The sequence below is a fragment of the Gracilinanus agilis genome, chromosome 5 (genome assembly GCF_016433145.1).
Source record: "Gracilinanus agilis isolate LMUSP501 chromosome 5, AgileGrace, whole genome shotgun sequence".
NCBI lineage: Eukaryota > Metazoa > Chordata > Mammalia > Didelphimorphia > Didelphidae > Gracilinanus > Gracilinanus agilis.
Genome location: NC_058134.1, coordinates 264,428,147 through 264,443,684, shown reverse-complemented (window position 1 = coordinate 264,443,684; position 15,538 = coordinate 264,428,147). Strand labels below are relative to the sequence as shown.

At 37.1% G+C, this 15,538-nt stretch overlaps 1 protein-coding gene across 1 annotated transcript in view; it reads left to right on the top strand.

The window, feature by feature from the left end:
* The window catches only part of TPH2 (tryptophan hydroxylase 2), a 131,648-nt gene that overhangs the window by 36,950 nt on the left and 79,160 nt on the right, over positions 1–15,538 (top strand). Inside the window, exons 6-7 of the mRNA XM_044679191.1 lie at positions 2,904–3,100; positions 5,829–5,964. Of these exons, the coding sequence (XP_044535126.1) occupies positions 2,904–3,100; positions 5,829–5,964 (333 nt within the window). The remainder of the gene's footprint in view (positions 1–2,903; positions 3,101–5,828; positions 5,965–15,538) is intronic.

Sequence of the window (15,538 nt, the reverse complement as noted above, 5' to 3'; positions counted from 1 at the left end):
GGGATGTTACAATAAATCTAATAGTCGTGGGTACACACACTGGGTTGTAAGAGAGACTGGACCAGGATAAGGAGTTCTCTGGATTTATCACAGGAATGGCAGTTGGTCTTAACTGTCACCCTGCTCTCCCTAGGCCAGAGTCTAGAAACAAGCAGGCAAGGTAAAAGGGGTTTAACAGCTTTAATTATGTTTAACTAAAAGATGGGAAAGGGATTTCTATACTTAAAACCTAAAGGATAAAACCACAGGGCAAGGGGAGGACTTATTCTACTCTAATCTAAGTGATCCAGCAGGCTGGGCCCAAGGAGCAGGGCAGTCTCTGGGAAGCTGATTCAAGCCTGGAACCAGCCAGTCTTGAACAGCACAGCTATGAATCAGAGGGGTGGCTTTGAGGGTTCTCACAGTTTTCCAAAGAGGTTCACAGGATGCCAAAATCCTAGTTAGTCCAAGATATCCGAGAAGAAAGAGTATCCTTGAGAAACTGTCCACCAGATCCCAAACTTCTCCTCTTGGTGCTGTTCTGTTGTTGCTGGAAATCCACCTCCACTCAGAACCCCATGGAAATCAGGAAGCAGGGTCTGAGATCTCCCTGGGCTGGCAACAGTTTGCCCACCACTAATGGAGTCTCTCTCTCAGGGCACAAGGCACTACTTCCTCCTCCTTCATTCCATCATAGAATTCTCCAGCTCCAGCCTGCTAGATGAACCTTAATTCTTAATTAATTACGACCTAATCTTCCTCACAACACCATCCTCCTTTTCTTCTTCTTCTTCCTATCTCTGTCACTCTCTTGTTTCCCCTCTTCCTCCATCTCTGGCTTTCTCTCCCGGCTTTCTTCCTTCTTCTGTCTCTTGCCCCCTCTTTTCCCTGTAGCTTTCTCTCCAATCTCTTTCATTTCTCTCTCCTTTTCACAATGCTAGTTTTCCTCCCTCTCCTCCTTGTCTTTCTCCCTATCTCTTTTTTGTCTTTGTTTCTGTTTTTATCTATCTCTATACCTCTTACACTTCCTCTTTTCCTCTCCCTTGTCTTTTTCCTTCTTCTCTCCCTCCCTGTCTTCCAATTATCTCTCTTTTCCTCTCTCTCCCCTTTCTTCTCACTCCTTTTTTCTCATTCTCTCTTTTACCTTCTTTTTTTTTCCTAATGGGCAAAATGGAAAGGCCTCTCTTTTTTCTTTTTTAAAAGGTATCTTAAAAATGATACTTTCATTTTTTGCATTTCTATCTGAATAATTGGTTCATTTAGAGATAAGCAGGTAAATATACATACTTCTATATATGGACTATAATATCAAATTATAATGGATTATAATATGAATTCTAATATGAAAGTAAAATAGAAAGACTGTTGCTTGGGAGGGGAAGAGGATGATAATGCTGGCCATATTACATCCAAGCATGTAAATATAATAAATCCTCCCCAGCTTTTAGATTCTTGCTAGGAGGGGAAGTAAGAGATGGCAATAGAGGCTGGCCACAATGCTGTCCTCAGAGAAAGGGTACTGGGCCAGAATTTTACTAATATACCATTTGATTATTGGAAAGATGCACAAAATTATCACTGGAGATGTTGGAAGTCGCAAAAGTTTGTCCTCATGATGATTTTCATAAAGTCCTAAATCTTTTCATCTGTTCTTTCAGGCTCTTGGCTTTCCTACCTTCAGATTTTGCTCAGCATCTTTATTAGTTTTTATTATCTAGATCAACTCAGATTGACTAGGTGGCTTTTTTCTTGAGTCAGAAGCAGACTTTCCTCGATATATTTATGTCTTTGCCCCCTTACTACTAAAAAAAAGCTTTCCAATTCAAATTTTCATTCTAAATTCATCACAATCCCTAGGAGTTAGCACATTTTCAGTACTACCAATAATACCTGCCAGGCTGTAATTTTCTCATCACAAGCATCCAAGTCGAACTAACGCTAATCTTATTCTAATTTGGTTTGCATAGATCTTAGTGCTGGCACTTAAGGAAAGGTGAACAGTAATTTCTTATTCTTTTTCAATTGTCTCTCTCCCCTACCCCCATGCTTCTCACACAACCTAGCTCAGCTGTTTATCTTATTTTGGTTTTTAGATTGCTTTGTGAGCAGTAGGAAACACAGTCAGGCAGAACAAAAACATCATCATGGTGAGGTTTCTGAGAATTAGGTGTTGGGTTGGAGGGATGGGTCAATTTGTATATCCTTCTATGTAGTGGAAAACAGCACCAAGGAATTTAAGATTAGAAGATATAAGGGCAAGGACAAATTCCACCTCATACTAATTGTGTGAAGAGGAATAATACTGGCATTATGTCTCATGGAGTTATTGCCAACAAAGCACCTTATACATTATACAGTGCTCTATTTCATAAATTAGAAATATATCCATATTTGCCAGTTTATATCAATAATTGTCATATGATTAAAAAAAAACTTCCTGAGAGTCAAGAAGATTTGGGTTTAGGTTCTGCCTTTGGCACATACTGGCCATGGAACCTTGGTCAAGTCATTTAACTTTCTACTACTCCACAGAACTCTTTTGTTCTATAGGTTGGGCACATGGTATCTCAGTAGATAGAGAGTCAGGCCTGGAGACAGGAGGTCCTGGGTTCTAATTTGACCTCAGGTATTTTGTAGCTGTGTGACCTTGGGCAAGTCATTTAACCCTAATTGCCTAACCCTTTCCATTCTTTTGCCTTTGAATCAATACTTAATATTGATGCTAAGAAAGAAGGTTAAAAAAAAGGACTAAAAGAAGCTTCAAAAAAGACTATCAGTTGTGTCAATAGAGGAATTTTCTTGATTGAGATTTCCCTATTCCAGTTAAATCACATATATAGCTCACCTACAATGGGATGAAAAGGGGGGGGGGCAAAACTGAGCTTGATCTAATGAAATCTGACATTAATTTTTCTCTTATCTAGTGGCCAGCCCATTCCCAGAGTGGAATATACAGAAGAAGAAACCAGAACTTGGGGAGTTGTGTTCAGAGAACTCACCAAACTCTATCCTACTCATGCTTGTCGAGAGTATTTGAAAAACCTCCCTTTGCTGACTAAACATTGTGGCTACAGAGAAGACAATGTGCCCCAACTTGAAGATGTCTCCATCTTTTTGAAAGGTAAGACTTTAGGCATCTTTTCCTTTCTAAGCCAGTCTTTTCTTTGTCTTCTAAGGAAGCAACTTGAAGTCATGGTGCCTTCCAAAGCAAATGACAAATAATAATAATAATAATAATAATAATAATAATAATAATAATAATAATAATAATAATAATAATAATAATAATAGGAGCATTAAATAAGTAATTATGGATGGGCCATGAGCCATGAAGCTAAGAGGTACCAATGTAGTGGAAGTGGAATTTGATTTGTTTGTTTATTTATCTCAAGACCAAGGATATGCATTTCTATAGCTGGTAGGTTAAAGGTTACATCACAAAGGACCTTTGCAAATTGTAGGTTTAGCTATTTTGAGGACTCATGGAAAAGCAACTTAAAGTTTCTGATCGTACTAGAGGAGTATAGCAGTTTTTGTTTCCTGGTGATTGGATGAAGAGAATGAAAATTTTAGTGACTTGCTTCTGCCTAAAGAGTCACAAGGAATTTCCATTCTTTTAGTGTTTATTTCAATTTATGGTTGGATGGGGTAGGAGGAAAGGAAGATCGCAGAGACCAGTTCATGGTGGCTCCTTGGCTTCCTCTTTTCTCAGACTATGGGTGTTACCCAGAGTTTAGTCCTTGGTTTTCTTCTCTTCCATTTCTACGCTTTTTTACTTGTAGAACTCATCTGTCCTTGAAACACTTAAATTCATTTTTGTCAACTTGACCTGGAAATTTCTAGCTCCATTTATCCTCCTAAACTCTAGAGTCATATATCTAGCAATTTGGTACCTCCATTTGGATGGATCATTATTTCCCATAGCCTCAGAGTCAATATTTCTAAAATTAAGCTTATGAGATCATGGCATAGAAGGGATTGTAAGCAATTAGATAGTTCAAGCCCTTCATTTTACAAATGAGAAAATTGAGGTTCAGAAAGTTGCTGGAGATAAAACAGGGAGTAAGTGGCATAATTGGGATTTGAGCCCAAGTCTTGAGATACCTAATCCAGAGTTCTTTCCAACAGAAAAAACTTCTCCAATATACCGATTATAGATCAAAGAATCATGGATTTAGGGTTATTTGGATGTTGTTACTAAGAGCTTTGGGAAAGGCTTTCATTACAAAGTTAATTGCATCTTGCTTTTTAAACAATGTTCTATTCTTCCAAGGTTCTTTTGTAATGAGAGGTAGTTTTTAGAATAGAGGTCAATTATAAAGCTGATATTAGGGAATGAAAAAAAAACACTTAGGAGAGAGACAGACAGACAGACAGCGACAGAGTCAGAGAGAGACAGACAGACAGAGACATGGACAGAGACAGGGACAGAAAGAGATTATCTTTCTATATACATGGAGGACATGTATATATCCTATATAATTGTTTAACAGCATAATGAGGTACTTTATAATAGAGTTCTAAGAATTGTATTCTGATTGTTTTGTTTTTCCAGCTTCATGCTAAAGAAATTTTATTGATTTTTTATGCTCAGAATCAAGCAAATAACAGTAATGAATGTGTAAATAAATAGGATTATTTTCATAAATGTCAAAGAAATTGTAATTGTAGAGGATGAGAAGAATTTGCTTCATATTATGCTACAAAGGGTTACTTTGAGTTGAGATTAGCCTGCTAGAGTCACAAAGAAAATTGGAATACTTTTGTGTTAACATAAACACACATGCAAAGTGTATGCTAGGCAGCAATAAGAAAAAATTATGTAACTATCATTTTTATTTTAAAAGCATTTAAAATGTTTTGCTAATGCCTTTTGTTTATATCATAATAATTTCTAGATCTACAATCATCTCCCCACCGCATTCCCATGAACCCTTTCTTGTAACAATTAAGAAAAACCAGCAGGCACAGAGACAAAGCCTGACACTCATTGTCTCTCTACAGAAAGAAGGGAGACATATTTCCTTATTCTTCTCTAGGACTGAGATCGATAATTACAATTATTCAGCATCTGACTTTGTTTTAAATTTCTTTTCCTTTAAATTATTATAGCCTTTGTGTACATTGTTCTAATTCTGCTCTAAATGTAATTTTGGATTATTTCCTTTTTTGGCATTTACAGATTTCCCCTCCTGATTTGGTTTTGGAGGAAAAATTCTCAAGTACATTTTGGTCTCTATTTATTGAGGTGTTCTGCCTTTCTGGAAACAAATTGTCATAAGTGCATTTGATTAATGAAAGGTTCCTTCATTTTGATGGGTACAAAGTACACATGCTATTCTATATGACACATTTATTATCTTATTATGATTCATATAACATCTTTATTAATTACTTAGGATACTCTCTTGGGCCATTAAGTGCTTTTTGTTGTTCAATTGTTTCAATCACATCTGACCATTTGTGATGCCATTTGGGGTTTTCATGAAATGGTTTGCAATTTCTTTCTGCAGTTCATTTTACAAATGAGGAAACTGAGGCAAATAGATTAAATGATTTACTGAGGGTCATACAACTAGTAAGTGTCTGAGGCTGACTTTGAACTCAGGAAGATGTCTTTCTGACTGCACACCCTGTACTCTACCTACTGAACCTAGCTGCTCATTATCCCCATTTTACAGATTTAGATACTAAGTTAAGTGACTTGCCCAAAGTCATACAATTAGTAAGTGTCTCAGGCCAGATTTTCCTGACTCCAGGCCTGGCACTCCATGTGCTGCACCACCTAGTTATTACTATTAAGTGCTTCTGTGTTAATATTTGACTTATTCTTTTCATCGCTTCCTTAGAAAGATCTGGCTTTACTGTGAGACCAGTGGCTGGGTACCTGTCTCCTCGGGACTTTCTAGCTGGATTGGCTTATAGAGTGTTCCACTGTACTCAGTATGTTAGACATGGCTCTGACCCACTCTACACCCCAGAACCGTGAGTATTCATATTTCAAAACTAGAGTTACATTTTTGACCTATCAAAGGGGATACTAGTTAATGTTTAGTATTCTCAAAATGACTGAAGCTGGTGGAAATCCAAGTCTTGTTTGTCTCTGTAGTATCAAATTGTTGTCCTCCCTCTAAGGTTGCAATGGCACTCACCTAGAAGGTTGAGGTGGCTCTTGGAAACGGTTGCATGGCTCCTAGATATCTGAAGAATAAAGTTCAAACTACTTAGCCTTACTCTCAGCTTCCATAATTTGGCATCAAGTTATCTCCTCTCTCACTGAAGGTTTTCAAGCATCTAGCAAAGGCTGGATGACTATTTTGTGGGTGCGTGGGAGAGCAGAATCTTATTTGGGTATGTGTTGTTCCCAGTGTCCCTTCCAACCCCGAATTCTGTGATGGTGATCCTTGCTCTGATGTTATTTTCCATTATTCTCCCAATGCTACTCTTAACATTCTAGGTATATTCCCTTTCCCATGTTTTTGCTTTTAAAGTCCCATTTAATTCCCATCTCTTCCAAGATAACTATCTGACAAAACCAGCCTACAGCAAACCCTCTTTCTACAGAATGCTTTTTGTTGTTTAGTTGTTTCAGTCATGTATGACTATTTGTGACCCCATTTGAGGTTTTTTTGGCAAAGATACTGGAATGGTTTGCAATTTCCTTCTGCAGCTCATTTTACAGATGAGGAAACTGAGGCAAACAGAGTAAGTGATTTGTCCAGGGTCACACAACTAGTGTCTGAGGCTGGCTTTGAATTCAGGAAGAAAAGGTACATGCTGTTATTATTACCATTTTATAGATTAGGAAATCAAGACTCATAGAGGTTAAAGAGGCTTGCTTGAGTTCACCTAGCTATTCAGTATGTGAGATGAGATTTGAACCCAGTATAATCTGGTAAATATGATGTCAGTCAATCAGTCAAAAAAATTTCATTAAGTGCCTACTATGTGCCAGGCACTGTGCTAAGTTCTGGGAAAAACATAAATGAAAAAAGAAAATTCTTCCAGTGTTATAGTTGGGAGTTGTAAACATCCCAATAATGCCACAAAGTAGGTTACCATTTTACTAGGTGTGTCTATACTCCATATCTTTCAGGAGTCAAATCAGTTTGCACTCACACTAAGACCGTGTCCCAGATATAGACTGTCATCACACTTACATTTCAACTCTCTTAAAGTCTCGTTCAGGAGAAAAACATTTCTTCCACTCACTGTTCCATCTCTTGAGCCCCCATCCAATATGTTTTCTATCTATACCATCAGCTATTCACAATAATGACACTTTAAAATCTTAAACATAACTATACTCAATACTTATCTGATATAACATGCTAAACCTAATATTTATTTAACAAGGCAAAAGAAATAATGACCATTATAGATACTAACATATCAAAACACATGCATAAACAATAAAATATACTATATGTAGATATCATCCTGAATCATACTTTCCCTTAAATGCACACAGCAGCTACAGTAAAGAATGGGCATAGAGAGAAAGCCTGCAGGGCTGTGTTGTCCTACATTTTGGCTACAATACTCCACTTTTAAGTGACAGTCCTTATCTTCTGTGGTGTCGTTATGTAGGCAGAGCTGAGGCAAAGGTGAACACTGAAAATACAGAGTGAGAATGGAATGATAACAATACAACAGAGGAATCTAGCAGGGAGGCATATGAGGGAGGACACCATATGTTTAGAGTAACTCACAACTTTGGACTACAGATTTCATATTATTGGTCCATTCAGAAATCTATAACACATACCCCAAACTGTTTTTCTGCTCACTACTTGATAGCAACTCTTCATCATTCTTTTTTTTTTTAACCCTTACCTTCTGTCTTAGAATCAACACCAAATATTGGTTCTAATGCAGAAAAGCATGAAGGGTTAGGCATTTAAGGATACCCAACTGCTATGTGTCTGAGGTCAAATTTGAACCCAAGATCTTTTGTCTCCAGGACTAGCTCTCCATCCTAGCTGAGTCACCCAGCTGTCCCAGACCTTCATCACTCTTTACCTAAGAAAATCTTCTCTTCTTTAATTAAACAAAGCATTTACAAACTCTTAAAATTTACCGTCATCCTTAAAAGAGTATTTAAAAACATATTAGCTCTCAATGCGAACAGTAGTGTTCTTTTAAGCCAGAGAAACTTTGTTACTTATCAAACTGGCTGTCTCTTAGCTATTCACACCAAATCAGCTAGTTGTTTCTTCACAGATGCTGCTCCTTCCCATCAGAATAGAGCTCACAGTAACACACCTCGGGCTGACTCTTCAATCCACCTCAGCAATATACCAAAGAAGCTGGAAAGCGCCATCTCCCTTTCTTTTCCTTCTGAAGTCAATGGTGGCAGCAGAGAGCAATAAGCGCTACTGAAAAAATTTTTGCCTCTCTCCATTTCTAGGTGGTGCTGAAGGTCAATAGCCTTCCCTGAAGCTTGGTCAGTGAAATCAATTCTCTTTCCTATCAATCAGGAATACTGAGCTGGAGCCTCCCATCAGTTGGCTGCTTCTAATTGTCAGAGCTCCAAACAGAGCAGCTTTTCAGTCCTTTTCTTCAGTCCAATTCTTCAAGTTCCTGTGTTAGGTTCTTTCTTTCAATGGCTTAAATAAGAGCTTCCTCTTCTTTCATTTTAAAAGTCCTAACTTCCCCAATTTTTCCTATCAGATCAATAGTACTTTTAAAATCATACCCCCAGCCTCAAAATGTTTATATGATCATTCTCTTTGTCTGTCTCTCTTGCCCTCTTTAGTTATAAAACAATCATATATAAATTACTTCAGTTGAATTAGTAGTTCTGATGATTCCAACTTGGTCATCCATTTCTTTAGTGTCCTTGAAACTGTTTCTTTATACTTATATTTCTCTAATTTTAATAAATTCAGCTTTATCCTTTACCTTTTATAAGATTAAATTCTTTCCATTTAAGCAAGGCACAATTTTATATAATGCACAAAGAGATGTAAATCTTTTTATTTATGCCACTGATAATTTTCTCTCCAAAATTGCTGAAATCCTACATGGAAGTCATTTTCTTCATATACGTTTTAGCAATAGATATTAAAATAAAGTTCTCTTTCTACTTTTTTTAGGTATCAAAATGTTTATCTATAACAGTAGCAATAGTTTACATTTTCTCTTAAACACTTTTCATCATGTAACTCCATATAAAAAGATCCTTATAGGGACAGTATATAGCTATATATACATATCTCTGCATATATATATACATTTATGTCTCTGTGTGTGCATGTTTATATGTATATATGTATGCATATAATTAGCTAGATAGCTCAGGGGATAAAATACTGGGCCTGGGGTCAGGAAGACTCCTTTTCCTGAGTTCAGATTTGGACTTAGACATTTATAAGCAGTGTGACAAGGGCAAGTGACTTAACCTTATTTGCCTCAGTTTCCTCATTTATAAAATGAGCAAAAGAAGGAAATGACAAACCACCCCAGTATCTTTGGCATAAAAACCAAATGGGGTCATAAAGAGTCTGATACAACTGAAAACAACTGAACAACAACAAAAGAACAGTATATCTTGTACAAGAATTTTCTGTCTTCAAGTCCAGAACTAATGATATCTGCAACATTGCATCTGATAAGATGAAGATTTGTTTCTTGTCCTAGGCTTCTGGATTTGTCCATGAAAACCAATTAATTATGAGACTACCAGTCAGAAGTCAGATAAATCTCACCTATAGAGATGCCATATTGTCACTCAACTTTCTTGGACTTTATAGGATTACAGGATGACAGATTTAGAGCTAAAAGTGACTTTAGAGGTCATCCAGTCCAATACATTTTACAAATGAGGAACTGAAGCCCAAAGATGTTAATTAACTTGCCCAAGGATTGTTGTTTTTGTTGTTCAGTTGTTTTGATCATGTCTGACTCTTTGTGACCCTAGTTGGGGTTTCCTTGGCAAAGATCCTGGAGTAGTCTGCCATCCAGTTTCAATTTACAGATGAGGAAATGGAGGCAAACAGTATTAAATTACTTACTCCAGATAACACAGCTACTAAGTGTCTGAGGCCAGTTTGAATCTCACAGAAATAAATCTTCCCATCTCCAGGTCCGGTACTCTATCCTCTGCACCACCTTGCTGCCCTGCCTAAGAGCACATAGGAAGTAAGTTACAGGACCAGTATTTGAAATTGTGTCCTTTGATTCCAAATCCAGAAATCTTAGCAGTCTATCATATTGCCTCAATGGCAATTTAAGTCCATTGATTTGAATATTTGACATTTAACTAATCCTTAACTCATTATTCATTATTCCTCAACCCACTGAATTTATCAATTTTTTTGCATTAGTAATGAATTCCTCTGATTCCATTCTGGTTTTTAACCCATTTAGTATTAGATGGTAGTGACAAGTGGGTCTTATTAAAGCTTAGTTTCTCAAATCTCCCTTTCCCAGATGCATTTAAATAATATAATATTCACTGGCTATGTGGGTCTCTGCAACAAACAATGTTGCTTTGCAGTCATCCTCAAGTTTGAGTGAAACTATTTTCATGGTAAACAGAGGTTACTTACAGGACTCCAAGACACTGCAAGAAGAAATGTTTCCTAGGGCAGACTGAGTATTCAAAGGACTGTTCTCAGTATGAAAAAGTTAACCAGTAAATATAAGCCAGTGGGTCTATAAATAGCAGATGCTTTGTTATTTAGCTCTTAATCGCTGGCATGCCATCGAAATGTGCTATTATGCTAGCAAATATGTAAGAAAGAAGGATAAAAACCAAGAAATCAGACTTTTTGAAAACAAACATATCAAATTTTAATAGCAGAGAATTTTTATCCATGTACTTAAAAAGTTTTGGTTGAATCCTTGACTTTTGACTTCCCCAAATCCTTTGGAGACAATGAACACCAAAGACTTTTAGAGACCCTATTTCTGGAACTAAATTCCTTTTTCTCAGTTTGGTACCAACAAGAAAGCAAGTCTGTCATGTGTTGCCCTATAATTTGTCTGCCTTTGGGTGATCGTACTTGTCTATTGAACTCTTGTTTTATAGTCAGAACAGAGATAAAGGTGAATAAACAGAGAGGTCAAAATGGAATGATAACAATAACAGTAATAGGAATAAATTGACACTATGAAAATGAATTTTACTTTTTCTCCTTTCAAATCTGGGAGGAATATTTTTTATGTGTTAAAACAAAATATGGAGTTGTGAAAATAGGTTTTACTTTGTAAATCTTTAGTACCTTTACATTTGGACAGGTACTGTAGTGGGATTATATTTAAAATGATTTTTTTGTCTCTACCTATGATTTCATTGATATAAGAAATGTCTGGTAAGGAAATTCCCTCTGCCAATGCAGATAGATAACAGTTCTGCAACTGTTTACATGATTATAGATCTAGAGATGAAAGGGTCCTCACAGGCTGTTTAATCCCATTTTACAGAGAGGAAAATGAGGCTCAAGGAAGATACTCAGGCTTATAACCCAGGTGCTATCTTTAGCTCTTCATTTTTACCCCTTCCCATATTCAATCTGTTACCAAGGTCTGTCTACATGACCTTCAGAACTTCTCTGAAATAAGCTGCCCTCTTCTCCCTTGGCACTGCCACCACCCTTGCTTAGGCCCTCATAATCTCACTTCTGGACTATTGCAATAGTCTATTGGTTAGTAATTCTGCCTTTTCTTTCCCCAATTCAGTCCATTCTTCACTCAGCTATCAAATTGAACTTTCTGAAGTAGAGGTCTGAGCATGTCAGCCTCCAATTCCATAAACTCCAGCGCCTCCCTATCATCATAAATTTTTTTTAATTATTTGGGTCTGATTTCATTGGAATAGGTAGATCAGTAACTATTCTGTAACTTAATTTATACGTAGAAAGTTGAAAAGGACCTCAGTGGTGATTTAATCTAATTCCATCATTTTTATGGATGAGGAGAACTGAGGCCATCACTGAGGTTACCTTCAGGATCAATATGAAATCCATTCTTTAACATTTAAAATCTTTCATAAGCAGGCCCAAAGTTGACAACCTCTTGTTTGAACTCCTACTCAAAATCTAATTTCTGTCAGATTGCTTCCCATTTTCCCATTCTTTCTTTTTTCCCTAAGAGTGAGTCCATATTCTGGTAGGTGGGGGTCTATGTTATTCTACTATGATCAGTTGCTTCTGGATCAGTTGTTTTTGGTACCTAATCTTTTCCACTGGTCACTTTTTCTGGTTTATAAGTCATATCAAATAGCTTTCATGACAGTCACTTAAGTCTTACCAGAGCATCCCTTTTCAGAATACTGTATACCTCTGGTTTCCCCTAAGCATCTTCAGGCAGAATGATTTGGGCTTCCATGATGTATCTCTAATAGCCCCTTACTCAGAGTATAGGCAGGCTTCAGCCTTGTCTTCCTGAGCTGTCACTGGCTTTCCTTATGGGACCCTGTCTCAATGTCTACAGTTTTTTTGGCTGTCTTTTGTGTAGCATGGATATGCTTTTGTGTAGTATAGTTTCTCTTTGAATTTTTTTATTATTATTGAATCTGGTATATTTTGTAGATCTTTGCTTGGAAATATGTGGTTGGGTCGTTCTGACTATTCAGTCATTTCAGTCATGTCTGACTTGTTGAGACCCTATCTGCAGTTTTCTTGGCAAGATACTGGACTGGTTTTCCATTTGCTTCTCCAGCTCATTATACTGATGAGGAAACTGAAGCAAACAGGATTAAGTGACCTGCTCTTGAATGGAATTGGTTATTTATCTTATAAAATATCATCATCTTAAGTCTTACTCCCACCCTGTTCCAGTCTGCATTGAACTTTTTTCAATCATGACCCTGACATCCAGTATATGAGCCTGATAAATATGTCATTCATTTTATTTTTATTTTATATTTTTTCAAGTTATTCATTTTAAAAAACAGACTTGACTTATGATTTTATTGGTATAAAGAACTTCCAATAAGTTCTTGGTAGAATTCTGCCAATATAGATAAATAGCTCTCCTAAAATTTGCAGTCCTAAAGAGTTATCTAGGGTAAGAGAGGTTATGAGACTCATCTAGAGTTACACAACACATAAGTGCTAGAAATGGGATTTAAATCCAGGTCTTTCTAACTTTTAAGGGGGTGTCTCTAGTCCCTATATCATGCTGCCTTTTTGAGTTATTGGTAGGAGAGGTACAGTGTAAAGAAATGGACCAGTAATTTCATTGATATAGGGAACTCTTGGATAAAGGAACCCCCACTACCAGATCATCAGCACCTTTGATGCAACTTATTTTCCTAGAGAGATGTTAAAAGCACTAAGAGGTTAAATGACTTCCCCAGGTTCACTATGTGTCAGAGGCAGGAGTTGGAAGCCTAAGGCTGGCTCTCTCCTCTCATTGAAGCTACCCACTTCAGGACCGAGGACAGATCCTGGGTTCACTCTCATTAGAGACCTCCCTCTATGCTGACATTAATTTATTTATAATCAATGCTTAAGTCTGGTCATTAATCAGTCTTTAATCCACCTACCTCAATCTACTGTCTAGCCCTTCTTTTTTTTTATCTTGTCCCCAAGGAGAACATGAGGGACTTTGTTAAAAGCTTTGTTGAAATATAACTGATATATCTGTAACTTTCCCCTAACTTAGTCCTTTAATTCTCCAAATTTTCTTTGATCTTTTGTTTAAACCAGGAAGATTCTTGGGCAGGTTTTAAAAAAACAAATAAAAACCTGTCTACCCCTAATTCAAGAATACATCTCAAACATGAGAAGTACCAAACCCTTTTCACTGTGGGTAGCTCTTAGCCCAGCCAACTATTATTGCAGGGTATGAGGAAGAGCTCATAACCTCCGGCCAAGAGACCTAATGGACAGAGCATAAGGAAATTCAGGCTTTGCCATTAACTTTCTGTGCTACTGTTAGCAAGTTATTTAGCCTCCCAGTGTGAGGATTAATGAAATAATGCTTCAATCTCCCCTGAAGAAAAGCATTATATAAATACAAAATAGATCCATTTTTACTCAGTACCAACTAAACTCAATTTAATGGCTGATGTGTCTCATAAAGCTATAGAGATGCCTTAGTTATATAGTCAAGTTCTATGTTTTCAGTCATAATATTTTTTCATGTTCTTAAAAATGATGATTAGGCCTTGGGTTTCTGAATGCCTTTAAGGAATTCAAAATCCTCTAACAGGAGATGTCATTTAAGAAAAAAGTGTAATAAATTATTTAAAACTTGTACAATTTGAAACCAAATGCTTCTATCATATTTGTTTCCTAGTTAGGGCATATTTGCACTGGTATGAGGTGGTAAGATATGACCTCTGAAATCTCCTCCACCTTTGAAATTCTATGATTATTCTTTCCCTTTTCAATAATGCTTTTGGTAATACTTCCTTCAGCTGGTTTGGAAGAAGACCTTTCTTTCCTAGTGAGGCCTTATCCAGCATGACCTACTTATGTGGGCAGAGCCCTTTGCTTCAAGATTTGTCTTCCTTTCTGACCCCTCCCTATCAAAGCTACCACTCCATTCCATTGGTGCTCTTCAGTAAGGAGGATATTAATCTAATTAAGTTGGCATGATGGATTAATAACTGTTTATTGTGTTGTTCCCTTTTAAAGCATTTTTTGGGATTTAAAATTGGATATTTGTTAACTCAATGGAATGGATTGTGGAATTTTCCAACATTCTTCAAATTACAACATATAGTTGACCCTTCCTTAATAAAGAAAATGTATGAATGGAAGAGAAGATGGATTAGGCATATGTCAAGAGTAAGAGATGACAGGTACGAAGCTTAAGTACTCCATGGATGCTTTAAAAAAACAGACCTCTACCCTCTGCTTTAAAGTTGATATTAAATATCAGTTCTAAGGCAAAAGAATGGTAAGGTCTAGACCAGTGATTCCCAAAGTGTGTGCTACCACCCCCTGGTGGGTGCTGCAGTGATCCAGGGAAGCAGTGATGGCCACACGTGCATTTATCTTTCCTTTTAATTGCTATTAAAATTAAAAAAAATTAATTTCCAGGGGGATAAGTAATATTTTTTTCTGGAAAGGGGGCGGTAGGCCAAAAAAGTTTGGGGACCACTGGTCTAGATAGTTGGGGTGAAGTGACTTGCCCAGGGTTATCTAGATAGGATACCTTTGGATGGTGGGAGGATGTGTTGAAGGTCTCCAGCAAATTGGATGGAAACTCTCCTATGGTAACTTTATAGGAGGATATAAACAAGGAGAGGATGGGTAGGCTTGGAATCATACATATATCTAGCCCTGGATGGGACTTTAGCATACACTGAGTTGAACTCAATCATTTTACAGATGAGGAACTTGAGGCCAAGACAAGTTATTTGGCTTACTCAATATGAATAGGAACTGTGTGAGGCAAGATTTGAATTCAAATCTTTCATATTCCAAGACCAGTGCTCTGTCCAGTATTCCATATAGCTGCCTCTATAATAGGTTGTGTTCTAAACCATTAGAGAAAACATCTGGACAGTCAAGATGAGAGAGAGAGAGAGAGACAGAGAGAGAGAGAGAGAGAGAGAGAGAGAGACAGAGAGAGAGAGAGAGAGAGAGAGAGAGAGAGA